Source organism: Crocuta crocuta, unplaced genomic scaffold, assembly GCF_008692635.1.
Source record: "Crocuta crocuta isolate KB4526 unplaced genomic scaffold, BGI_CrCroc_1.0 scaffold149, whole genome shotgun sequence".
Lineage (NCBI taxonomy): Eukaryota > Metazoa > Chordata > Mammalia > Carnivora > Hyaenidae > Crocuta > Crocuta crocuta.
In genome coordinates, this window is record NW_027551561.1 from 1,828,766 (window position 1) to 1,856,406 (window position 27,641).

General features: G+C 41.0%; 2 protein-coding genes across 3 annotated transcripts in view; one reads left to right on the plus strand and one right to left on the minus strand.

Moving 5' to 3' along the window:
- Nucleotides 1–11,202, minus strand: part of RPA1 (replication protein A1) — a 73,019-nt gene extending 61,817 nt beyond the window's left edge. The window contains exon 1 of one of the 2 annotated variants that reach the window (XM_077749718.1): nucleotides 11,076–11,202. In XM_077749718.1, the coding sequence (XP_077605844.1) occupies nucleotides 11,076–11,108 (33 nt within the window). In that variant the 5' untranslated portion in view covers nucleotides 11,109–11,202. The remainder of the gene's footprint in view (nucleotides 1–11,075) is intronic. The other variant, XM_077749717.1, reaches the window with a different exon arrangement.
- A 171-nt stretch (nucleotides 11,203–11,373) lies between these two features.
- Nucleotides 11,374–27,641, plus strand: part of SMYD4 (SET and MYND domain containing 4) — a 43,135-nt gene continuing 26,867 nt past the window's right edge. Inside the window, exons 1-3 of the mRNA XM_077749790.1 lie at nucleotides 11,374–11,622; nucleotides 12,736–12,881; nucleotides 25,133–25,277. Coding sequence (XP_077605916.1) covers nucleotides 12,748–12,881; nucleotides 25,133–25,277 — 279 coding nt within the window. The 5' untranslated portion in view covers nucleotides 11,374–11,622; nucleotides 12,736–12,747. The remainder of the gene's footprint in view (nucleotides 11,623–12,735; nucleotides 12,882–25,132; nucleotides 25,278–27,641) is intronic.

Here is a 27,641-nt window from a genome sequence, read left to right on the forward strand (position 1 = left end):
CTTGAACTCACAACCTCAAGATCAACAGTCTCATGCTCTACCTACTGAAACCAGCCAGGTGCCCCGTAAACAGTAAACATCTTAATAACCCATCTATTGAAAAAGAAATCACAAGAGAAATCGGAAAGTATTATTAACAGAATGAAAATGAAAATACAATCTATCTAAATTTATGGGATTTGCTAGAGCAATGCTTAGAGGGAAAATTACAGCTCTAATGCTTAGAGAAGAAAAAAGGTCCAAAATCAATTATATAAGCTTCCATCATAGGACACCAGAGAAGAATAAACTAAACTCAAGCATGTGGAAGGAAGGAAATGATAAAAGAGCAAAAAAAAAAAAAAAAAAAATCAACAAAATAGAAAATGGATAACAAAGAAACAACTGAACAAAAAGCTGGTTCTTTGAAAATATCAATAAAATTGATAAACTTCTAGCTAGTCTGCCAAAGAAAAAGACAAATATCCTCAATATCAGAAGTGAAAAATGCATCACTATATATCATATACATTAGACTATATATATGAGAGATAATAAGGGGATATTAGGAACAACTTTATGACAAAGATAAAATGGCTAAGTCCCTTGAAAAACAAATTGTCAAAACTAATATACAGAATGCAGAGAATCTAGACAGTACCACATCAAGGAATCCAAATTTATAATTTAAAATATTCCAAAAGAGGGGGCACCTGGGTGGCTCAGTGGGTTAAATGACCAACTTGATCTCAGCGCATGAGTTGAAGCCCCATGTTGGGCATAGATCCTAGTTAAAAACAAAAATATAGGGGCTCCTACGTGGCTCAGTCGGTTAAGCATCCAACTTCACCTCAGGTCATGATCTCACAGTTCACAAGTTTGAGCCCCGCATCAGGCTCTGTGCTGACAGTTCAGAGCCTGCTGCCTGCTTTGGATTCTGTGTCTCCCTCTCTCTGCCGTTCCCCTGCTCACACTCTGTCTCTCTCTCAGAAATAAATATTAAAAAAATTTTTTTAGAATAGTCAAAACTAACCTATAGAGATAAAAAACAGAAGTCAAAATCTGCTTTGCCTAGGTTGGAATCAGGGGATGGGGAATTTGCCAAAGCTCGTGAAACTGCACAGATCTTGAGTTTTTATGATATATAACTATTATACATATTACAGTTTTTATTGTGTGTAAATCACATTGAATTTCAATAAAGGTGATTTTTTTTTAAGTTTCTAGGGAACAGAACTGAGGTAGGGTGGGGCCAAACATAAATAATTTCATCAAACGCCTTTCTGTTCTATTTCATTTAAAAACCACATGCATGAAATCATAGCGGAAAACTTTCCCAACCTGGGGAAAGACACAGACATCAAAATCCAGGAGGCACACAGAAGTACCATTAGATTCAGCAAAAACCACCATCACCAAGGCATATCTTAGTCAAATTCACAAAACACACAGACAAGGTAAGAATTATGAAAACAGCAAGGGAAAAAAGTCCTCAACCTATAAAGCAAGAAAGACGGTTCGCAGCAGACCTATCCACAGAAGATTGGCAGGCCAGAATGGAATGGCAGGATATAGTCAACGTGCTGAATCAGAAAAATATGCAGCCAAGAATTCTTTATCCAGCAAGACTGTCATTCAAAATAGAAGAGATAAAGTTTCCCAGACAAACAAACACTAAAGAAGTTTGTGATCACTAAACCAGCCCTGCAAGAAATTTTCAGGGAGAATCTCGGAGAGAGAAAAGATGAAACAAAACAAAAAGGACCAAAAGCAACAAAGACTAGAAAGGACCAGAGAACATCACTAGAAACTCCAACTCCACAGGCAACACAATGGCAACAAATTCGTATCTTTCAGTACTTACTCTAAACGTCAATGCACTAAATGCCCCAATCAAAAGACATGGGGTAACAGAATGGATGAAGAAACAATCCATCTATATGCTGATTACAAGAGACCCATTTTAGACCTAAAGGCACATTCAGAGTGAAAGAATCTTCATATGAAGAACCATCTATCATTCTATTGGTTCACAAAAGAAAGCTGAGTAACCATACTTATATCAGATAATCTAGATTTTAAAATAAAGACTGTAACAGGAGATGAAGAAGAGCGTTTTATCATAATTAAGGGGTCTATCCACCAAGAAGATCTAACAATTGCAAAAATTTATGCCCCTAACATGAAATTCCCAAATATATAAATCAATGAATCACTGATTCATTTAATAATAAATCAATAATAAATCATTGATTTATTATTGTCAATAAAGAAACTCATTGACAATAATACCATAATAGTAGGGGACTTCTACACCCCACTTACACCAATGGACAGATCATCTAAGCAGAAAACCAACAAGGAAACAATGGCCTTGAATGACACAACGGACCGGATGGACTTAACAGATATATTCAGAACATTTCATCCTAATGCAAAGGAATATACATTCTCCAGAATGTATCACATACTGGGTCACAAATCAGCCCTCAACAAGTACAAAAAGATTGAGATCATACTGTGTATATTTTCAGACCACAATGCTATGAAACTCAAAATCAAACACAATAAAAAATTCGGAAAGACAACAAATAGTTGGAGATTAAAGAACATCCTATTAAAGAATGAATGGGTTAACCAAGAAGTTAAATAGGAAGTTAAAAAGTACATGGAAGGCAATGAAAATGATAACACCACAGCCCAAAACCTCTGGGATGCAGCAAAGGCGGTAATAAGATGGGAGTACATAGCAATCCAGGCCTTCCTGAAAAAAGGGAAAAAGGTCTGATACGCAACCTACCCTTACACCTTAAAGAGCTGGAGAAAGAACAGCAAATAAAAGCCCAAATCAGCAGAAGATAGGAAATAACAACAATTAGAGCAGAAATCAATGCTATCAAAACCAAAAATATAGTAAGATAGATCAATGAAATCAGGAGCTGGTTCTTTGAAAGAATTAACAAAATTGGTAAACCCCTAGCCAGTAAGATCAAAAAGAAAAAGGAAAGGACCCAAATAAATAAAATCAAGAGTGAAAGAGGAGAGATCACAACCAACACAGCAGAAATACAAACAATAATAAGAGAATATTATGAGCAATTATATGCCAATAAATTTAGCAATCTTTAAGAAATGGATAAATTCCTAGAAACATATAAACTACCCAAACTGAAATAGGAAGAAATAGAAAATTTGAACAGACCCATAACCAGTAAAGAAATTTAATTTAATTAGTAATTAAAAATCTCCCAAAAAACAAGAGTCCAGGGCCAGATGGCTTTCTAAGGGAATTCTATCAAACATTTAAAGTTAAGACCTATTCTTTGCAAGCTGCTCCAAAAAAAATAGAAATGTAAGGAAAACTTCCAAACTCATTCTATGAGGCCAGCATTACCTTGATTCCAAAACCAGACAAAGACCCCACAAAAAGCAAGAACTACAGACCAATTTCCCTGATGAACATGGATGCAAAAATTCTCAATAAGATACTAGCCAAGCAGATCTAACAATACATTAAAATTATCACCATGACCAAGTGGGATTTATATCTGGAATGCAGGGCCGGTTCAATATCCACAAATCAATCACTGTGATACATCACATTAGTAAAAGAAAGGACGAGAACCACATGATCCTCTCAGTAGATGCAGAAAAAGTATCTGACAAAATACAGCATCCTTTCTTAATAAAAACTCTCAAGAAAGTAGGGATAGAAAGATCATACCTCTAGATCATAAAAGCCATATATGAAAGGCCCACTGCTAATAATATCCTCAATGGGGAAAAACTGTGAGCTTTCCCTCTAAGGTCAGGAACACGACAGGGATGTCCACTCTCGCCACTGTTATTCAACACAATGTTGGCTGTCCTGGCCTCAGCAATAAGACCACACAAAGAAATAAAAGGCATCTAAAGCAGCAAGGAGGAAGTCAAACTTTCACACTTTGCTGAAGACAGGATACCCTATATGGAAAATCCAAAAGATTCCCCAATAACTGCCAGAACTGATCCATGAATTCATCAAAGTCACAGGATATAAAACCAATGCATAGAAATCGGTTGCATTTCTATACACCAATAATGAAGCAGCAGAAAGAGAAATGAAGGAATCGATCCCTTTTACAACTGCACCAAAAACCATAGAATACCTAGGAATAAACCTAACCAAAGAGGAGAAAAATCCATACACTGAAAACTATAGAAAGCTTATGAAAGAAATTGAAGAAGGCAAAAAAAATGGAAAAAGTGTTTCATGTTCACGGATTGGAAGAAAAAATACTGTTAAAATGTTGATATTACCCAAAGCAATCTACATTTTCAGTGCAATCGCTATCAAAATAATACCAGCATACTTCACAGAGCTAAAACAAACAATCCTAAAATTTAATTTCTTTTTATGTTTATTTTTGAGAGAGAGGACACAGAGCGTGAGTGGGGGAGGGTCAGAGAGAGAGGGAGACACAGAATCTGAAACAGGCTCCAGGCTCTGAGCTAGCTGTCAGCACAGAGCCCAATGCAGGCCTCAAACCCACAAATTGTGAGATCATGACCTGAGCCGAAGTCAGCTGCTTAACCGACTGAGCCACCCTGGTGCCCCAAACAATCCTAAAATTTGTATGGAGCCAGTAAAGACCCAAATAGCCAAAGCAATCCTGAAAAAGAAAACCAAACCTGGAGGCATCACAATCCTGCACTTAAAGCTGTATTACAAAGTTGTGGTCATCAAGACAGTATGGTACTGGCACAAGAACAGACACTCAAATCAATGGAACAGAATAGAGAACCCAGAAATGGACCCACAAGCGTATGGCCAACTAATCTTTTGACAAAGCAGGAAAGAATATCCAATGGAATAAAGACAGTCTCTTCAGCAAATGGTGCTGGGAAAACTGGGCAGCGACACACAGAAAAATGAACCTAGACCAGTTTCTTACACCACACACAAAAATTAACACAAAATGAGAGATGAAAGACCTAAATGTAAGACAGGAAGCCATAAAAATCCTTGAGGAGAAAGCAGGCAAAAACCTCTTTGACCTTGGCTGCAGCAACTTCTTACTCAACACGTCTCCAGAAGTAAAGGAAACAGAAGCAAAAATGAACTATTGGGACCTCATCAAAATAAAAAGCTTCTGCACAGCAAAGTAAACAATCAGCAAAACTAAAACACAACCAACGAAATGGGAGAAGATATTTGCAAATGACATATCAGATAAAAGGTTAGTATCCAAAACCTATTAAGAACTTGTCAAACTCAACACCCAAAAAGCCAAATAATCCAGTGAAGAAATGGGTAAAAGACACAGACACATCCAAAGTGTCTGTAAGTGTAAAAGACAAAGTAGACATCCAGATGGCTAATAGACACATGAAAAAATGCTCAACGTCACTCATCATCAGAGAAATACAAATTAAAACTACAATGATATCACCTCACACCTGTCAGAATCGCTAACATTAACAACTCAGGCAACAACATATGTTGGCGAGCAAGAAAGAGGATCTCTTTTGCACTGCTGGTGGGAATGCAAACTGGTGCAGTCACTCTGGAAAACAGTATGGAGGTTCCTCAAAAAATTAAAAATAGAACTATCCTACGACCCAGCAATTGCATTACTAGGTATTTATCCAAGGGATACAGGTGTGCTGTTTTGAAGGGGCACGTGTACCCCAATGTTTATAGCAGCGGTGTCAACAACAGTCAAATTATGTAAAGAGCCCAAATGTCCATCGACAGATGAATGTATAAAGAAGATGTGGTATACACATATACAATGGAGTATTACTCGGCAATCAAAAAGAATGAAATCTTATCAACTAAGAAAGTGAAGTATTTCTTACTAGGACTGTCAGTATCTTCTTGACTTTGGTCTTCTAAAATAGAAACATATTTTGAGTTAATTGCATTGTACATCTATACATCCAGAAAGAGAAAAATCTGACTAAATGATTAAGCAAACATGGTTATCTCTGAGAATGGGCCTGCAGGGTAGGGGTAGGGTTTAGATGTGTGGGGTTGGGAAGGGTTTAATTTTTACTCACTTGTGCTCTTTGAAATTTTTTTNGTAATAGAAAAACAGGGTGGGGGACAAAACATAAGAGACTCTTAAACACAAAGAACAAACTGAGGGTTGAGGGAGAGGTTGGGAGTTGGGGAATGGACTAAATGGGTAAGGGCCATTAAAGAAGACACTTACTGGGATGAGCACTGGGTGTTATACATAGGGGATAAATCCCTGAAATCTACTCCTGAAATCATTATTGCACTATATGTTAACTAATTTGGATGTAAATTTAAAATAATAAATTTAAAATCAATTTTAAAAAATAATAAGAACCAGATGCACGTATTAATTTATTACTGTTTAATTTGTGTCATTATAAATAGTGCATATAAGATTAAATCTTCTGGGACATATAACATGCTATGTACACTTAAGAAAAAATTGCCTTAGGGCACCTAGGTGGCTCAGTAGGTTGAGCATCCGTCTCTTTGAATTCGGCTCAGGTCATGATCTTGCGGTTTGTGGGATCCAGCCTCACACTGGGCTCCATGCTGGGTTGGAGCCTGCTTGGGATTCTCGCTCTCCCTCTCTCTCTCTGCCCCTCCCCCAATTTGTGTGTGTGTGTGTGTGTGTGTGTGCGCGCGCGCACGCGCACATGCCTCTTTATCAAAATAAACTTTAAAAATATTTTTAAAAATACAAGGCAACAACCCAATAAAGAAATGGGCAAAAGACTTTAGAATAGACATTTTCCCAAAGAAGACATACAGATAGATAGCCAACAGATACACAGGATCCTCAACATCACTAATCATCATGGAAATGCCAATCAAAATCACAGATTGGCTACTATCAAAATGACAACAAATATGAAGTGCTGGCAAAGATGTGGACTAAAGGGAACCCCGGTACACTGTTGGTGGGGACTGTAAACTGGAGCAGGCACAATAGAAAACAGTGTGGAGACTCATATAAAAATCAAACTACCATATGATCCAACAATTTCACTTCTGGGTATGCACCTAAAGAAAACAAAAATACCAATTCAAAAAGACATATGCACCTCTGTGTTCACTGCAGCATTATTTACAATAGCCAAGATAAGGAAGGAAACCACATGTCCATAAACAGATGAATGCACAAAGACACACACGGGCGTGCGCGCACACACACACACACACACACACACTGGGATATTACTCAACCAATGAAAAAGAATGAAATTTTGCCATTTGTGACAACACAGATGGACCCAGACAGTATGATCCTAAATGAAATAGGCCTGACAGAGAAGACAAATAACATGATTTCACTTACATGTTGAATCTATAAAACAAACAACACAAAATAGAAACAGACTCACAGATACAAGGAACACACTGTTGGTTACAAGAGTGGGGAAAGATTGAGGCTGTGGGCGAAATGGGTGAAGGGGATGTTAAGAAGTTCATGCTTCCATATTAAAAAAAAGGGGGGGTCATGGGGATGTAATATACAACACAGGGAATTTAGTAACAATGTAATAACTTTGTATGGTGACAGACAGTAACCAGATTTAACAGAGGGATCATTTCCTAACCTACAAAAATACCAAATTACTATGACGAATACCTGAAACTAATAGAATATTGTATGTCAACTGTACTTAAATTTAAAAAAATACCAAGCAACAGAATGTAATAGTCAAGGGCACATCATCCAATGCTTCATCCCATTGACAAATTATTTAACCTCTATGCACTTTAATTTCAGTGCAGATGCAGGTCCAGTGCAGATGCAGGTAATAATAAAAACCTACCTTACAGGGTTACTATAAGCACTATTATATAATGATAAAGTATCTGGCACACTGGAAATAGCAAAAATATTAGTTCCCTTCTCCTTTTCTTTATTTTACCCAGTAACTTAATATACAAATGCTAATTATCCTATTTACCACAATAGTTCCATACATAATCTCTTCTTTTATGTTAGCTCTTGCCCCAAATGTCTCTACTATTTATCTGTCAGTTGCTTACCCTTTGGGCCTGCGTCTTTTACTAAAATGATACTACTTGCTTTAGCTGATAATCAGAGTTGGCAAAGGTTCTCTACACTCAGTCACCACAAACACACAAAAATTTTCTTTGTCGGGCACCTGGGTGACTCAGTTAAGCATCTGACTCTTGATTTCAGCTCAGGTCATGATCTCACAGTTTGTCAGTTCAATTCCCACATCAAGCTCTGTGCTGGCAGCAGGGAGCACACTTGGTATTCTCTCGCTCCCAATCTCTCTGCCCCTCTCCAGCTCATGCATGCACTTACACTCTCTCTAAATAAACAAATAAATAAACTTTAATTAAAAAAATTTTTTTTTCTTGAAGCACCCGGGTGGCTCAGTTGGCTTAGTATCTACTTCAGCTCAGGTCATGATCTCATAGTTTGTGAGTCTGAGTCCTACATCAGGCTCTCTGCTGTCAGCATGGAGCCCGCTTCAGATCTTCTGTCTCTCCCTCACATCTGCCTCTCCCCAGCTGTTTCTCTCTCTCCCTCTAAAAATAAATAAATACGGGCGCCTGGGTGGTTCAGGTGGTCAAGGGTTCAACTTCAGCTCAGGTCATGATCCCTCGGTCCGTGAGTTGGAGTCCTACATTGGGCTCTGTGCTGTCAGCTCAGAGACCGCTTCAGATCCTCTGCAACCCCCCCCCCCCAGCTCCTCCCCTACTCATTCTCCCCATCTCTCTCTCTCTCTCAAAATAAATAAATGAACTTAAAAAAAACCTACAGGTACTTTAAAATAATAATAATTTCTCTGACATAGGCTATAGCAACATCTTTCTGTCTATGTCTCCTGAGGCAAGGGTAAGAAAAGCAAAAATAAACTATCGGTACTACATCAAAAGAAAAGGTTTCTGCACAGCTAAGGAAACAATCAACAAAACTAAAAGACAACCTACTGAATTGGAGAAGATATTTGCAAATGACATCCGATAAAGGCTTAGTATCCCAATTATATAAAAACCAATACAACTCAACACCAAAACCCAAATAATCCAATTAAAAAATGGGCAGAAGCCATGTACAGATATTTCTCCAAGGAAGACATACAGATGGCCAACGTGTAAAAATGCTCCCTATTACTCATCAGGTTAATGCAAATCAAAACTACAATGAGATATCACCTCACATCTGGATGAGGTGAGAAAGGAATCCTCACGCACTGTTGGTGGAAACGCAAACTGCTACAGCCCTATGGAAAACAGTATGGAGGTCCCTCAAAAACTTAAAACCGAAGTACCTTAGCATCCACTCTTGGCACTACTGGGTAGTTACCCCAAAAACATGAATACACTAATTCAAAAGGATATATGAACCCCATGTTTACTACAGCATTATTTACAACGGTCAAATTATGGAAACGGCCAAGTGTCCATCAAGAAATAAATGGATAAAGAAGATATGGTACATACATATAATGGAATATTATTCAGCCATAAAAAAAGAATGAAATCTTGCCATTTGCAACAACATGGATGGAGCCAGAATGCTAGGAAGAATAAGTCAGATAAAGACAAATACCATACGATTTCACTCATATGTGGAACTTAAGAAACAAAACAAATGAGCAAATGAAACAAAGAGAGAGAGAGAGACAAAACAAGAAACAGGCTCTTAACTATAAAGAACTGATGGTACGGGGGGGGGATGGGGGAAATAGGTGATGAGGATTAACAGTGCACTTATGATGAGCACTGAGTAATATATAGAATTGCTGAATCACTATACTGTAATAGAATGCTGTATGTTACCTATACTGGAATTAAAATTTTAAAAAAAGTTTTAAAGGCTGGAAAGGAAGCAAGAACAAAAGGGAATATGCAATGATGGCAATAGGAGGCCAGGGTGTACACTGGATGGAAGTGAGTAGTCCGGGCAAGAAATGATGCCAGAGTGGATGAAGAGAAGTGGCTGGATTTAAGAGGTATGTGTGGAGGAAAAACGAAATTTGGTGATGGACTGGAGATCTAAAGCAATGGGAGTCTACAGAAAAATGATTCCACAATGGCGGGCTAGCACACCTCAGTGGATAATGCTGCCATTCACCCCCATAGGGAACACCAAGAGGCCCAAGCTTACTAAAATAATGGATCTACTTTGGGAATACGTTGAATTTAAAATCTCTTTGAGGTATCAGGTAGGCAGACAGATAACAGAGGTTTGTCTTTCAGAATAAAAGTGGCTCCAGAGGCGCCTGGGTGGCTCAGTTAGGGGACTGACGTAGTCTGGGCAAATCACAACTCACAACTTGTGAATTCAAGCCCAGCATGAGCCCTGATCAGACTCTGTGCTGACAGCTCAGAGCCTACTTGGGATTCTGTCTCCTCCCTCTGGGCTCCTCTCCCGCGAGCGCGCTCTCTCTCAAAAATAAACAATCAAGAAAAAAATAAAAAAGGTGGCTCCGGACAAAGACAGCTGTGGGCAACTGACATACAGATGGTAACAGTATGTCTTGGTAGAAGAGGGCCTAGAACGTAACCATGAGTAAACAAAAACTTACAATGAGGGACCTGCAAATAAGACAAGGCAAGACCAGGTAAGCCAAGCCAAAGAAGCCGAAACATTAAGGAAAGAAGTAATGCTCAACACACTCAAAACACTGCTGAGAACTCTGTTGGTTAAGTTGAAAACTGAAAAGTGTCTGTTGGCTTTAACGACTTCGGCCAGCGTTCTTTCTATAGCGATCGAGGGGACGATGGATTGGAGTCTGTTAACGGGTCGGCCGGCAAAGACCCCTCTCGAGAAGTTTGGCTGTGGACCAGGGAAGGGGCGGAGACAGAGCCTGGCCAAAGGAGGGAGATGGGGGACGATCAAGTTAATTTTGCTTCGTTTTCTTAAGTACAAAAACATGGGCATATTTAAAAGAGGACAAGAGAAATCCTTTTAGGAGAGGTTGACGATTCTAGGGAGTCCCACGACGGTTTCCCGCCCCACCCCAGTTATCTTCTCCCGCGTTCTCTCCCCAACGCCTCCAGCTTCCCTCCTCCTTCTCCACCCCCACAAGGCCGAGACCCACAGCTACCCCGGCCCGCCGGCCCGCGGGCGTCTCCTCACCGCAATGGCCCCCTCGCTCAGGTGGCCCACCATGACTCCGCCGCGCAAACTCCCGCGCTCCGGATCCTCCGCAGCCCCGGTTTCACTCCCGGGTCCCCGCGCGCTCCAAAGCTATTGGGCCAAGGAACTACAGGCACCACCCCCGCCTTCCGACATGCGCAGGGCACAGGGGCGGGCTTAAGGGCGGAGCAGCCACCGCGTTGGTCGAGGAGCTGTGAGCAGCCCACGTGACACGCCCGAGCCGCAGTTCGGGACCTAGCCTCCCTGCTGGGCCTGGGGGCGGAGCATGGGCCTTGGGGCGCGCGGAGGATGACGCGAGCGCTAACCTAGGGCGCGAGGTCCAGTTCCGGAAGCTTTCCGGGAGGGTTCTCGAAGAAAAACCTGGCTCGGTCTTTCACCGACTGGTACCCCGGAAGAGAGTTAGAGCTGTTCCCTGATAACCCTGCTGCTAACCGTAGTCAAGCAGTAACTTGATTCCTTCAGCAACCCAGGGCGGAGCTCCCGCCGGTGCTAGACCCCGAGCTTGGTACAGTGGGCATCTCTGAAGGTAAATAGGCTCCAGTCCCTGCCCTCAGAGGAGAGCATAGTCTGTCTAGGGAGTTACCGCAGTGAGTAGCCCTAACTCCAAGTAGCCAGGACATGGGCCTCGGGAGAGACACAGTGTACTGCGATCACAGATGGAAAATCAGGGAAGGCTTCCTGAAGGAGGTACCATTCAAACTGAGTCTTGAAGGGTGTGTACAGGTTTGTTAGGTGGACTCTAAGTGAGCATAAGGATGCGCCTGGAATAATGCATAGCCTGTGCAGAAACTAGAGAGGTGAATGGCCTGGCAAGCTGGGGATAGCTCAGGATAGTGGGGTACAGAGGAAGAAGACTTAGGCATTAGAAAATGAGCCAGAGGTAGGGGTTCCCAGGTGGCTCAATCAGTTAAGCATCTGACTGTTGATTTTGGCCCAGGTCATGATCTCCCAGTTGGTGAATTCAAGTCCTTCGTCCAGCTCCTCTCTGACAGTATTGAAGCTGTGTGGGATTCTCTCTCTGCCCCTCCCCTCCTGGCTCTTTCAAAATAAATAAATAAACTTTGAAGAAAAAAAAAAAGAAGAAAATGAGCCTCAGGTTAAATAGTGAAGGATTTGTACTGGGCTTCCCTAAATGCTTGGAGGAGCATTGATTAATTTAAGGCAGGGTATGGACGTCTGTCTCAATGTGAAGGATGAATTGAATTTAGGAAGCTGGGTAGGGGACTGAGGGCATGGAGACAGGTTATGCCGGACAAGAGATGGTGAGGACTTGAACTAAAGGAATGACCTGGGGATTGAAAGAAAAAACTGAACTATGTAAGAGAAATAGTTGTTGATTTAATTGTTGCTGGGGAGAAAGAAAAATCTGGGATGCCTCAGGTTTCTGACTTGAGCATCTTGGGAAGACGGCGGTCTAAGAGGCAAGCGTTGTTCGTGGAACAAAGTAGGCCTTCAATAAATATTTCTGAATAAAAGGATGTTCATTGTGAAAGAATGTAGATCCGCAGCATGTAAAGTACCAGAAAATAACCACAAGAATTAATTTTGTTGTTTCACATTTGCTTCAGTGAAATCTTGATTCTTTAGAATTGTGCATTTGTAGAAATCTGAATTCTTTATTTTCTTTTTCAATTTATAGACCTAAAGTAGGATGGATCTGCCTGTGGATGAGTGGAAATCATATGTATTTCAGAAGTGGTCTTTGCTTCCGAAGTCCATTCAGGTCACAATTTCTACTGCAGAGACTTTGAGCGATATCTTTCTTCACTCCTCTTTGCTTCTTCAGTAAGTGAATGGAAGCTTTAACTTTCATTGGCCTGGGGAAATGTTGGTCTAGAAAATGTTCTTTTTTGTCATTTGCTCTCACTTGTTGTCTCTTTTTCATGGAAAGATTAAGTTCAGATTTTTATATTTTGAGGCATTCAGCAGTTCATGCTATTTCCCTAACCTACTATTTTAGGACAGATAGGATAACTTTTTTGGTGTTTTGGTTTCAATAAGCAATGCTGTGCTGTGGAAAGTAGGCTGTGAACTTTGCCATCTCCCAAAAAATATAGTGGAGATTTACTAGCTACACATGGAAATTTCTAAGTGCTCACATTTAGGAAGAACTTTAGAAGCCATATACTCAAACTCTCTTGACTACCATCCTCAATAAGAAATGCTATTTTATATCATAACCTAGTATATGTATACATATACAGAAAATTGCAACAAGAGTTTCCCAAAACTTCAATCGGTGTTTTGTTTTGTTTTTTATCGATCACCTATTTTGTGTCAGGCACTGTGCTAGATGCTTAGTGAACAAAAAATACATCAGTGAGGGGTGCCTGGCTGGCTCAGTCAGTAGAGCATGTGACTCTTAATCCTCAGGGTCATTCAAGCTCCACGTTGGGCAGTAGAGCTTACTTTTAAAAAAAGGTGGGGGGGGGAGGGTGTGCACCTGGGTGGCTCAGTCGATTGAGCATCCGACTTCAGCGAAGGTCATGATCTCACAGTTTGTAAGTTCGAGCCCCGCATTGGGCTCTATGCTGATAACTCAGAGCCTGGAGCCTGCTTCGGATTCTGTATCTTTCTCTCTCTCAAAAATAAATAACCATTAAAAATGTTTTAAAAATAAATAAAATTTTAAAAGGGGGTGCCTGAGTGGCTCAGTCAGGTAGGCAACAGACTCTTGATTGTGCAGAGCCTGCTTGGAATTCTCTCTCCCTCTCTCTCTGCCCCCCCCCCATGTGCGCATGCTCACGCTCTCTCAAAATAAATAAACTTTAAGGAAAAAAAGAACACTACCACTTAGAAAGAAAAATACATTAGTGAATCCAAAATAGACACAGAGCCTTCCCCTTGAGGAGCATAATTCTGGCAAAGAGAGACAGACAATAAACATAAATAAGCAAAGTATATAGTATGTTAGAGGTGATAAGTATAGTAGAAAAAAACAAAAATAGGACAGGGTAAGGGAAATAGTGCCAGGAGTGAGAGTGCAGGTCGTAGTACTAAATAGTGTGATCAGGGGCACCTGGTGACTCAGTCAGTTAAGTGTCTGACTTCAGCTCAGGTCATGATCTCACGGTTTGTGAGTTTGAGCCCCTTGTCAGGCTCTGTGCTGGCAGTGTGGAGCCCGCTTGGGATCCTGTCTTCCTCTTTTTCTGTCCCTCCCCCACTTATGCTCACTCTTTTCTCTCTCTCTCTCAAAAATTAATGAATGAACTTTTAAAAAACTGAATAAATAGTGTGATCAGATATGGTATCATTGACAAAGTGGAAGTTGAGCAAAGTCTTGGAGACACAGGAGTTAACAAATTAGATATTTGAGAGAAGAGTCCTCCAGACAGAGATCGCAAGGTGGGATGGGTCTGGCATGTTTAAGCAACAGCAGGAAGACTAGTGTGAATGAACAGCGTAAACCAGAGGGACGGGGATCCTGGGTGGCTCAGATGGTTGGGCGTCCGACTTTCACGCAGGTCATGGTCTCAGGGTCTGTGAGTTCAAGCCCTACATCCCCTTCTGTGCAGATAGCTCGGAGCCTGGAGCCTGCTTTAGATTCTATGTTTCCCTCTCTCTCTGTCCTCCCCCACTCATGCTTTGTCTCTCTCACTCTCAAAAATAAACATTTAAAAAAACCAGAGGGACAGGAGCAGGAAATAACATCAAAGAGGTAATGGGGCATGCATGGGAGTTGAGGATAGCAGGTGGCACAAGTCGTGTCGGCCCTCCTGAGCAGCTTTTTTTACTCTGAGTAGGAAATTATCGCAAGGTGTAGTAGGCAGGCTTCTAAGGATGATGCCCCCTCCCCAGCACTCCCAAGTCAGTTGACCTTGAGGTACAATTATCTAGTGGGTCTAACCTAATTAGATGATGCCGTTAAACGTAGAACATTTTTTCCAGCTGGTGGCATAAAGGAACATCAGAGAGATTCAAACTGTGAGATGTGCGTGTGCTTTTGCCGACTTTAAACATGGAGGGGGACCACATGACAAGGAATTCAGGCAGCCTCTTCAAGCTAAGAGTAGTTCTTGGCTGATAGCCAGCAAGGAAGTGAGGCCCTCAGACCTACAATTGCAAGGGACTGGCTTGATTTCAGCCTTGTGAGACCCTGTGCAGAGAACTCAGCCAGGATCACCTGCACTTCTGATCAACGGACTGTGAGGATAATAAGTGGGTGTTTTAAGCTGCTGAAGTTCTGGTAATTTGTTACACACAACAGTAGAAAACTAATTCCCAGGGTTTTAAGAGAATGATCTGATCTGATTATATTTTGAAGCAGGGGTCAGCACAACTAAAGCCTGCAGGGTAAATCCATCCTGCTGCCTCTTTTTATATGACCATCAGCTAAGAATGGTTTTTACGGATAAGCATTTACAGTTGATTTGATATTTGGGAACACTGGCTTTGAACCCCAATTAAATAAAATTCATTTAAAAAAATTCCATGCTCATTAGTAGACCTGTACTACACGGGGTGCCTGGCCTGCTCAGTCAGAGGAACTTGTGACTCTTGATCTCAGGGTAGGAGGGCCAGGGGAGGGGGGGAACCAACTTAAAAAAAAAAGTAGACCTATATTACAAAAAATTATCCTCAATTATTTTTTAAGTTCTGTCGATAAAAATTTTATAGAAATTTGTTTTCTCTTTTTTTTTAATTTTTTAATGTTTTATTTATTTTTGAGAGAGAGAGAGACAGCATGAGCAGAGGAGGGTCAGAGAGAGAGGGAGACACAGAATCCAAAGACAGGCTCCAGGCTCTGAGCTGTCAGCACAGAGCCCGATGCGGGGCCCAAACCCACAAACCACGAGATCATGAACTGAGCCGAAGTTGGACGCATAACCCACTGAGCCACCCAAGCCCCTGTTTTCTCTTTTCTTATAGAACTCCTTCTATAATAGCCTCGATTTTACTTCTTGGCCCACAAAACTTAAATATTTACTCTCAGACTCTCCACAGAGAGAGTGTGCTAACTCCTGTTTCAAGGGATTGCTCTGACCACAGTGTTGAGAATAGACCATAGGACAAGCAAGGGTGGAATTCAGGAAACCTGTTGGGAGGCTCTCGCATTAATCCAGGTGGATTAATTAATCCTCCATTAATCTCAGAAATGAGGTGATGATAATTTGGACCAGGGTGGCAGTGGTGGGGTTGACGAGAAGCGATTGGATTCTGAAGGTAGGCTTAATAGCATTCCCTGAAAGATGGGATGGGATGTATTAGAGAATGCGGGAAGTAAAAAGTGACTTGAGGGGTTTGGGCCTAAGAAAGATGAAATTACCATCACCTGGGAGGGCTGCAGATGGAGCCATTTTGGGAAGATCAGGGGTTCATAGTTCGGTTTGATGTCTAGTAGACAGCCAAGTGGGGGTGTCTAAGTCAGTACGATATTGAGCTGACAGCGCTGGGCTAGAGAGAAAAATTTGGGAGTCGTACATGGTATTTTGAGTTGTAGACGGGTAGGTTCACCATGGTAGAGAGTGTAAATGCTTATAATGTACCTTGATATCTTCCTTTCTATTTATCTCATTTAAAAAATATGAATCAAGACCCACTAAACTGATTTCATGGCCTACAGTTTGAAAAATAATGTCTAAATCCTTATGGGATCTGTGGATTCCCTTGACAGAATTTCCAAGCTATTGATGAAAATAATAATAGTAGCAGAGTTATCCCAAGGTAATTAGATACGGCTTACTAACACCAAGAAGTCCTAATCCATAGGAATCATTTCAAGTGTTGGTGCACGGAAAGGAATATAAATTAGGAGGATTTGCTTGGCCATGTAATATCAGAGTTCCTCCAGGCTCCAGCCTAGGCTCTCTTTCCTTTCCTCTCTGTATCCCTACCTGATAGTCTCATTTACACCCATAACATCAGTTACCTCCTATATGCTGATGAGCCGTAAAATTCTATGTCCAGCCCTCACCTCCCTTCTGAGACTCAAATCTCTAAATCCAGCTGACTACTTAAAAATCCCAAAGATACTTAAAATTCAACATATCCAGGAGCACCTGTGTGGCTCAGTCGGTTGAGCATCTGACTCTTGATTGCGGCTCGGGTCACGATCTCACGGAGTTGTGAGTTCATGCCCCACGTGGGGCTCTACATTAAGCATGGAGCCTGCTTAGGATTCTCTCTTTCTGTCTCTCTCTCTCTCTCTCTCTCTGACTCATTCTCTTTCTTCTCTCTGTCTCTCTCAGAAAAAAAAAAATTCAACATCTCCAAAATCAAACTCACAGTCCCTTCCAGTGGTCCCTTTCTTAGTGAATTGCACTGCCTTATTTCAGTTCCTAAAGCTAGAAACCTATGAACCATTCTATATTTAAAAATAACTTGTGGAGGGACGCCTGGGTGGCCTAGTCGGTTGGGCGTCCGACTTTCGCTTAGGTCATGATCTCGCGGTTCGTGGGTTCGAGCCCCATGTCAGGCTCTGTGCTGACTGCCAGGTCAGAGCCTGGAGCCTATTTCGGAGTCTGTGATTCCCTCTCTCTCTGACCCTCCCCTGCTCACACTGTCTCTCTCTCTCTCCTAGAAATAAATAAAAAACATTAAAAAAAATTAAATATAAAATAAAAATAAGTCATGGAGAGGGAGGGGCATCTGGCTGGTTCAGTTGGTACAGCCTACAAATACTAATCTTGGGGTTGTGAGTTTGAGCCCCATGTTGGGTATAGTAATTAATTAAAAATAAAATCTATAAAAATTTGTTTTTTTAAAAAAATAAATACAACTCACAGGGCTCAGTCAGTAGAACATGGAACTCTTAATCTTGGGGTTGCAAGTTCAAGCCCCACGTTGGATGTAGAGTTACTTAAAAATAAAATCTTAAAAAACAGCTCATGAGGGGGTGCCTGGCTTGCTCAGTTGGAAGAGCATGCAACTCTTGACCCCGGGGTTGTGAATTCAAGCCCGACATTGGGTATAGAAATCACTAAAAAAAAATAAGTTTTTTAAAAATAATAAAATTAAATCTAAAATAAGAACTCATGATCACATGATAGTACAAATGGAAAGATGGGCAAATGGAGGTAAATTGTTGTAAGGTTCTTCTATTGTTTGGGAAGTGGCAAAGTACTAACTGAAGATAGTAAATAAATGAGGGATTCATTTTGTAATCTCCAGGCTAAACACAAACAAGTATTTAAACATTTATAATAAGAGGCACCTCGGTGGCTCAGTTGATTTAACTTCTGGCTCTCTCTCTGTCTCTATCTCTCTCTCTCTCCCTCCCTTCCCCACCCTCTCCCCCTCTCTCTCCCTCCTCCCCCTGCCCCCCTCTNCTCTCTCTCTCTCTCTCTCTCTCTCTCTCTCGCGCGCGCGCGCGCGCACGTGCTCAAAAAAAAGTATAATGAAATCGGTTAATCTTCCTCTTTTCCCATGTGGTATATATAATACAACATAATACAACCCATCCTAATCCCTGGAATTTGTGAATATGTTAGGTTACATTGTAAGAAGAAATTAAGTCTGCAGATGGAATTAGGGTTGCCAATGAGCCGATTTTAAGATAAGCAGAGTAGCCTGGATTACCCATTAGCCCAGCACAATCACAATAATCCTTAAAAATGTACAAAGGAAGCAGAAGAGTCAGAGGGAGATATAACTATGAGAGAATTGTCAAGAGAGATGCAGCATGGCCGGTTTTGAAGGTAAAGAAAGGGAGCCACAAGCCAAAGAATGTAGGCAGCTTCTAGAAACTGGAAACGCTGAGAACTCAGATTTTCCCCTGGAGCCAGAAAGTAACACGTCTTTACCAACACCTTGATTTTAGCCACAGAGACCCACGTTGGAACTGTAAGATGACACAATTTTGTTTCTATTAAGCCACTAATTTTGTAGGAATTTGTTACAGCAGTGACACACTGCCTTTACCTCACTAATGCAAATGACTGTCAGTAGCTGGACCACTATTAACTGGTTCCCCAAATGCATACTTGGCTCCCTCCCAACTATTACCTACACCACAAAGGAAATCCTTTTGAAAAACACAGATCAGATTATATTGCTCTCACTTAGCATCTTTCAGGAGTTTCTTTTACTCTTGCAGTGAAGACTAAAATTCTCAACCTAATATAGTCAGTAAGATGCCACTGTCTGCCCACCGTCTGTGTCCGTGGCCTCCTTTTACCACACTCCTATTTCCAGCACATTGGCCTTTCAGTTCTTGACGTACAGTATACTTACACTATGCTTCTTGTAACTTGGCCTTTACTGCCTGTATCTCTTCTGCCTGAAATGCTTTCTCTGGCTTCTCTGTACTCCTCCATGCCCTAATGAAGTTCTACTTGTCTTCAGGGTCAGCAAGATCTTTCCTCGGGAAAGCCCTCGGAGTCCTAGCTCAGTATATATTTACAACATCACATAGCTTTCGTTTCCATGTTAGTGTAATCATTTGGTTCACGTCTGTCTTCACTACTAGACCATCAACTCCATGAGGGCAAATATCTTGTCTGTGTTTGTCTTTCTGTAGACAAGAGCACTGCTGTGTCCAAAAAAAAAAAGGGGGGGGGGGACATTTAATAAATACTGATTGAATGTCAATTTAGACATATGTCTAAAGCGCTTCACCAGCTGGTATATATTAATGCTTATAGGACATACATGAGAGTCTCACATACTTGAACATATGTAAACACCTTTCAGGTTCAATGTTAACACCTTTGTGCCAACAACTGTCAGCAGTGTCTGGCACATAGCCTGCACTCCGATTTTAGTTGAATGAAATGATGAATGCAGTGTTCAGCTTTGCCAGTTCAGGTACTAACTAGGTACAATTAAGAATTTACTTGTTTTGGAGTGGGTGGTTTTTTTTTTTTAATGTTTATTCATTTTTAAGAGACAGGGAGAGACAGAGCATGAATGGGGGATTGCAGAGAGAGAGGGAGACGCAGAATCTGAAGGAGGTTCCAGACTCCGAGCTGTCAGCACAGAGCCCAGTGTGGGGCTCGAACCCACGGACTGTGAAATCACGACCTGAGCTGAAGTCGGAAGCTTAACCGACTGAGCCACCCAGGTGCCGCTTGGGGTGTTTTTTTGATACTTGTTGTTTTTCTTTTTTATAAATGTCGACAAGATGCAAATACATTCTCATTGTATTTGAAATGATATTTAGTGAAGTTTAATGGGAATTTTCTTGCGGTTATTAAACTTTCAGGATGTGTCCAAGGCTACCAATGTTTATCATGCCCGCCAGGTGTAGAGTTTGTCTGACAAATGAAAAGCTACAGAGTCTGAGGACATCTGAGCCCTTGGATACAACCCTGCCTGAAAACAGATCTGCCTTTGGACATCCTAATTTCATAGTGGAGAGGTTACTTAAAAAAATAAAACTAAAAGATTTTTTTTAAAAAGGCAAGCCACAAAATGGGAGGAGATATTGGCAAATCACATATCTGATAAGGAGAACTCCTAAAACTCAACAAGAGAACAAGCAACCTGATGTTTAAAAACGGGCAAAGGACTTAAATAGACGGTTCTCCAGAGAGGGTAGATCAATAGCCAACAAGCACATGGAGAGGTGCTCTGAACATCACTAGTCATTAGGGAGACACAAATCCGAACTCCGCTGAGACACCACCTCACAGTCATTAGGATGGTTACTAGGAAAAAAACAAAAAACAGCAGAAAATAGCCCATGTTGGTGAGGACGTGAAGAAGCTGGAGGCCTGCTAGTGGGAATGTAAAATAGTGTAGCTACTATGGAAACCAGTGTCATTCCTCAAAAAATTAAAACTAGAATTAATATATGGTCCAGCAACCCTGCTTCTACATGGATGCCCCAAAGAATTGAAACTCAATAGATATTTTCTCAAATAGAACTCAAATAGATATTTCACACCAATGTTCATGGCAGTAATTTTCACAATAGCCAAAAATGGAAACAGCCCAAATGTTGTCCAAATGTGGTATCTACATACAATAGAATATTATTCATCCATAAGAATGAAGTTCTGGTACATGCGACAACACGGATGAATCGTGGGAACAGTGTGCTAAGTGAAATAAGCTAGGCATAAAAAGATACTAGTATATGATTCCACTTACCTGAATTACCTAGACTAGACATTCACAGAGACAGAACACAGAATAGAGGTTACTGGGGGCTAGAGAGAGGGAGGGATGGGGAGTTATCTTCTTATTGTTATTATTATTATTTTAAGTATACTTATTTATTTTGAGAGAGACACAGAGAGTGCACAAGCCAGGAGAGGGGCAGAGAGGGGGTGGGACAGAGGGTCCAAAGCAAGATCTGTGCTGACAACAGAGTGCCCAACATGGAGTTTGGACTCATCAACCGTGACCTGAGCCAAAGTCAGATGCTTTACCAACTGAGCCACCCAGGCGCCCCTGGGGAGTTATCTTTTAATGAGGACAGAGTTTTCAGTTTGGAACGGTAACAAAGTTATGGAAATGGATAGCGGTGATGATTGCACAATATTGTGAATGTGCTTAATGCCACTGAACTGTATACTTAAAAAATAGTTAAAGTATTAATTTTGTCATGTGTATTTTACCACAATAAAAGTAATTACTTAGAAAAATTATTTGTTTTGGGGCACCTGGGTGGCTCAGTCTGTTGAGTGTCCAACTCTTGATTTCACCTCAGGTCATGAACTCAGGATCATGGGATCATGCTGGGTGTGAAACCTGCTTGGGATTCTCCCTCTCTCCACCTAACACTCTCTCTGTGAGAGAGAGAAAAAAAAATATATATATTTATATAGTATAATATAATATATATATATATTCTAACTTGGTGCCTGAAGAAAAAAATGAATTATTACAGCTTAGTTCTTAATTGTACTAAAGAACAATTACACAACATTGAATTTATCATCATTTTGGATTAAGATAAAGAATATCTATCGTTAACCAAGAAGAGTTTTGCTATAATTATTATTCACCACAATCTTTTTTGCTTGAACTAGGATTTTCAGATTTACTCTAGTTTGAAACAAAACAAAAACAAACAGGAAAAAAGAACAGACTGTATGGCTCACCAGATCTGCATTGGGTATTATCCTCATATTGTTTTTAGACTGGAATAAATCTAGAATAGGCAAGCACACCTTTTAAATTAAAATTTTTAATTTTTTTAAATTAAAATTTCTAATTTCCTTTTCCTATTATTTTGATATTTTTCTATATTGTGTTTAAATACTAATAAAGTATTTTATATTAACTCCTATGCAGTAAAGATAAGGTTCTTTGTAATTTCAATACATATGTACATAGACACATCATACTGAATCACGGTGTAAAAGATATTTCATTTTATGGGTCTTTGTAAACAAAAGTTTGAAAAACATTGTACATTTCTGATTTTGATTTCTTCTTTGACCCAAGAGTTGCTTAAGAGAATTTTTAGTTTTCAGGGCACGTGGGTAGCTTAGTCAGTTAAGCTTCTGAGTGGGCTCTGGTCATGATCTCACAAATTTGTGTGATTGAGCCCTGCGTCAGGCTCTGCACTGACATCACAGAGCTTTCTTGGGATCCTCTCTTTCCTGATGTCCCTGCCCCTTCCCCACTCATGCTTGCTTTCTCACTCTCTCAAAATAAATAAATATTTTAAAAATTAAAAATCTAATGTTTATTTTCGAGAGAGCGAGAGCGTGCAAGCAAGGAGGGGTGGAGCAGAGAGAAAGACGAAGACACAGAATCTGAAGCAGCCTCCAACCTCTGACCTGTCAGCACAGAACCCAATGCAGGGCTCGAACCCATGAACCATGAGATCATGACCTGAGCTGAAGTTGGACACTTAACCCACTGAGCCACACAGGCGTCCCTAAAAAACGTTTTAAAAGAGAATTTTTATTTTTCACATTATGCATATTTTACTTTCTTTATATAGTTAAAGAGTCTAGGGTATTCTTTTTCTCCCTGTTGGCAGAATGGTGTATTCTCCATTGCCAGTGTGTGTATATTTGTGGGGTTTTTTTTTAATGTTTATCTAATTATTTTAGAGAGAGAGAGAGTGCAAGAGAGGGGCAGAATGAGAAAGAGAGAATCTCAAGCAGGCTTCATGTTGTCAGCACAGAGCCAAATGCAGGGCTCAAACTCACGGATCATGAGATCATGACCTGAGCCTAAACCAAGAGTCGGACACAGCCTTTTCAGATTGAAATAGTTTCAGAATTATTTGTAAAAATAGTACAAAGAATTGCTGTGTGATATCCTCTATTAAATAACACAAATTCAATCAAATAATTTTTGTTTATTTATTTATTTTTGAGAGAGAGATTGAGAGAGAGAATACCAAGCAGGGTCCTTGCTGACAGCACAGAGCCCCATACAGGGCTTGAACTCACAAACTGTGAGATCATGACCTGAACCAAAATGAAGAGGGAGACATTTAACCGACTGAGTCACCCAGACACCTTCAGCCAAGTAAATTTTATTTTATTTTATTTTTATTTAAAAAATTTTTAATGTTTATTTTTGAGAGAAAGAGAGAGTGCATGTGTGCCTGTGAGCATGGAGGAGAGGGAGAGAGAAGGTCCCAAGCCGTCTCCATTCTGACAGCAGAGAGCCTGATATGGGGCTCAAACTCATAGACTGTGAAATCATGACCAGAGCCAAAGTCGGATGCCCCTCAACCAACTAAATTTTAAAGATCTAATTGGTTTTATTAATTGATTCATGGATTGAGCATCCCAACTAGCATGTAGAAGGGAGCTCCAAAGGGCTATGGAAAAGGAAAGGTTTTTAAAAGTAGAGGGACACCTGCGTGGCTCAGTCAGTTAAGCTTCCCACTTCGGCTCTGGTCATGATCTCACGGTTCCAGAGTTTGAGCCTCTTGCCCAGCTCTGCACTGACAGCTCAGAGCCTGCTTCAGATTCTGTGTCTTCCTCTCTCTTTCTACCCCTCCCCTGCTCATTCTCTCTCTGTCTCTCTCTCTCTCAAAAATAAATAAACATTAAAAAAAAAAAAGGGGGGGTGGTGCCTGGGTGGCTCCGTCGGTTGAGTGTCCCACTCTTAATTTTGGCTCAGATCATGATGTCATGGTCCTGATCTGACAGTTGTGAGATCTGAGCCCTCACTGGGCTCCTGGCTGACAGCTTGGAGCCTGCTTGAGATCCTCATTCTCTCTCTGTCTCTTAAACAAACATTTAGGGGTGCCTGGGTGGCTCAATTGGTTGGGCCTCTGACTTTTGGTTTCAGTTCAGATGGTGATCTCACAGTTGGTGGTTTCCGGCCCTGTGTAGGGCTCCATGCTGGCAGCAGGAGCTTGCTTTGGGATTCTCTGTCTCCCTCTCTCTCTGCCTCTCTCTCTCTCTCTCTCTCTCTCTCTCTAAAACAAACATTAAAAAAAAATAAATGTAGAGAGAATGTGGGAAAAAAGGAAATTGTTAGCAAAGAATCCGTTGTTTCAGGCAAGGTCACCCTTTTAAGGGAAATGGAAAGGGTCTATCAGAAAATTTCCTAGTACTGACCAGTAAATTTCCATCTTGAGGTTAAAGGTTACATTTCTGGGGTTTTGCAACTGCAGTCAGTTTGGGTGTTAAGTCTTGGTTTACTGACTTGGGTCCTTAACACGTGACACCATTTTGGGCCTGTGATTTTCTTTTCAGTGTCTTTTTTTCAGATTCCCCAAATGTTAATGCTTTACTACATTTACTTTGTGATTCATTCTCATCTCTTTCTCCCTCCCTCGCACTCCCTCCCTCGTCCTCTCTCTTTCTGTCAGCCATCCACTCAAGTATTTTCAACACAGCTTAAGTGGAGAATATTCTGTTAGAAAACCATGTATTATGTTATTCTCCATACCCAAGCTTTTTTATGATGCATTATTGAAGGAATGGTAACTACAAAATAAATAATTAGCATCCTGTCCTCAGAACAGAAATTCTGGTATCTGTGCCTCTGAGGCCACAAGATTCCCTCCCCCCGCTCCCCCATTCACGTTACATGATACAGACAACCTCACTTGTCCCAGTGTTTTGCAGGTAGATACAACGTTTCAAGTGCATTGGCTAAGGAACTTCCCTTGAAATAACAAGTGTGTGCTTTTTTTGTTTCTTTCTTCCTTCCTTCCTTCCTTCATGAAGACCAGAGGATGAGATGTTTTTAAAAAATCTCTCTAGAGGTTACCTTGTGGAAAAGGACCCTAACGCTCCCCTTTTCTACAGAGAAGAAGGAAACAAAAAATTTCAGCAGAAGGATTATATGGGAGCCACTGTGCTGTACTCTAAGGTAAGGCACCCTCGCTCAGCAGGAGGGGCTATTCAACCACTTAGCGACGATGCGATGCGATGATGCGGAGTTCTTCAGAGGCTAGAACCTTACCGCTGAATTCTGTAGCCAGTGGTTGCCTTGTTTACAATTTGTGAATCAAATTTGAAAAAGAAAACTGGCAGAATTCTGCCATTGGTTATATGCCAAAACAAAGGGTCATTTATGTTACATGTCCTGAATTCCATCAAGAAACTTCTATTCCAAATTCCCTCCGATAACCCTGTAGCAATAGGCTTATTGGACCCAAGGCTCTGCCTTGCCCGTGTCTGTCAGCTGTCACTGAATTGTGTGCCAGTTGTATCGGAATGACTGACGAGGCTGTCGGTTTGATAGTCCCTATTTAGAGGCTGGCTAGGTGTCTGGTTAGCCACGGTGTTCGCTCACAGCCAGTGTGACTTAGATTAAGCTGAACAGGAAAATAAGCCCAAGTGCCACAGCCTATTTAAACCCCATTTTGAAGGTTGTCAACAGATGCAGAAATTCCTAGGAGATGTTGTGGGTTTGGATCCAGACTACCACAATAAAGCAAGCATCACAATAAAGCTAGCCAAATAAATTTTTTTGGTTTCCCAGTTATGTTTATACTATTTATTGTCTATTAAGTGTGCAATAGCGTTGTGCCAAAAAAATGTACATACCTTAAATTAAAAGTACTCCATTGCCAAAAAAAAAAAAAAATGCTGACCATCATCTGAGCTTTCAGCAGGTTGATCACTGATCACAGCTCACCGTAATGAATATAATAGTGATAAAAGTTTGAAATATGGCAAGAATTGCCAAAATGGAAGACAGAGACACAATGTGAGCAAAGGTTAGTGAAAGGTGCTGATAGACATGCTCAATGCAGGATTGCCACAAACCTTTGATTTGTAAAACACAAACACACACACACACACACACACACACACGCCATGTCGCTGAAGCACATTAAAATGAAGTATGCCTGGGGCGCCTGGGTGGCTTAGTCAGTTAAGCGTCCGACTTTCGCTTAGGTCATGATCTTGCGGTTCGTGAGTTCGAGCCCTGCGTCGGGCTCTGTGCACACTGCCAGCTTGGAGCCTGGAGCCTGTTTCAGAGTCTGTGACTCCCTCTCTCTCTGACCCTCCCCTGCTCACGCTGTCTCTCTCTCTCTCTCTCCTAGAAATAAATAAAACATTAAAAAAATAAATGAATAAAATAAAGTATGCCTATATTTATTTTTCTTTAATGTCTTTATATTTATCTGAGAGAGAGAATGAGAATGAGTGGGGGAGGGGCAGAGAGAGGGAGACAGAATCTATAGTAGGCTCCAGGCTCTGAGCTATCAGCACAGAGCCCAATGCGGAGCTCGAATTCACAAAGCAGAAGATTATGACCTGAGCCAAAATTGGATGCTTAAGTGACTGAGCCACCCAGGCACTCTGAGGTATGCCTATATTTAAAATTATACTAGGGGCATCTGGGTGGCGCAGTCAGTTAAGCATCTCTCTCTCTTTTTTTTTTCAATAAAAAAAAACAGAAGAGCAGAGAGAGAGGACAGAATGAGAATCCCAAGCAGGCTCTGCACCACTAGTGTGGAGCCCAGTATAGGGCTCAGAACTCATGAACAGTGAGATCACGACCTGAGCCTATGTCAGACACTTAACCATGAGCCACCCAGGTGCCCCTGAGCCTCTGACTCTTGATTTCAGCTCAAGCCATGATCTCACAATTCATGAGATCGAGACTTGCATGGGGCTCTGCGCTAAAAGTGCAGTGCCTGCTTGGGATTCTCTCTCCCTCCCTCTTTCTCTGCCCCCCCCCCCATCAAAATAAATAAATAAACTTTTAAAAATAACAAAATTATCCTAAGCATCACTGAGATAGATTTTGATAAGGAAGAGCGGCTTTTAACTGTCCTCTGCTCTTACTGTCCTGATTCCATCGTAGAAACTGAAACAAGATCCCTGAGAGACTTCCATCCATAATGTTTGAGATAAATATGGGCTCAAAGCAAGAATGTGTCAATCCCTTCACCACATCTGTGATCTTGTATATTAAAAGAATGAGTAAATTTGAAGGGTAGACCCCTACTCTGAATCTTTAACAGGGCAAAGCTTAACTAAGTTTGGAATTAGTTTTCCAACTATCAGACTTACACCAATAGCCTCTGTAACTGATGAAAGCCCTGCTTTGTAATATAACATAAAGTATTGAGTTGAATAATGTGAATTCCTGATTCCTGAAGAATTAAGATTCATTAGATGTAATGATCCACTGATAAGTGGCTTAATAGCTCTTTTTTATCGAGCTAATCTCTTCAACGTTAAGCGTGTGCATCAGAAATGGGATCATATGGGAAGC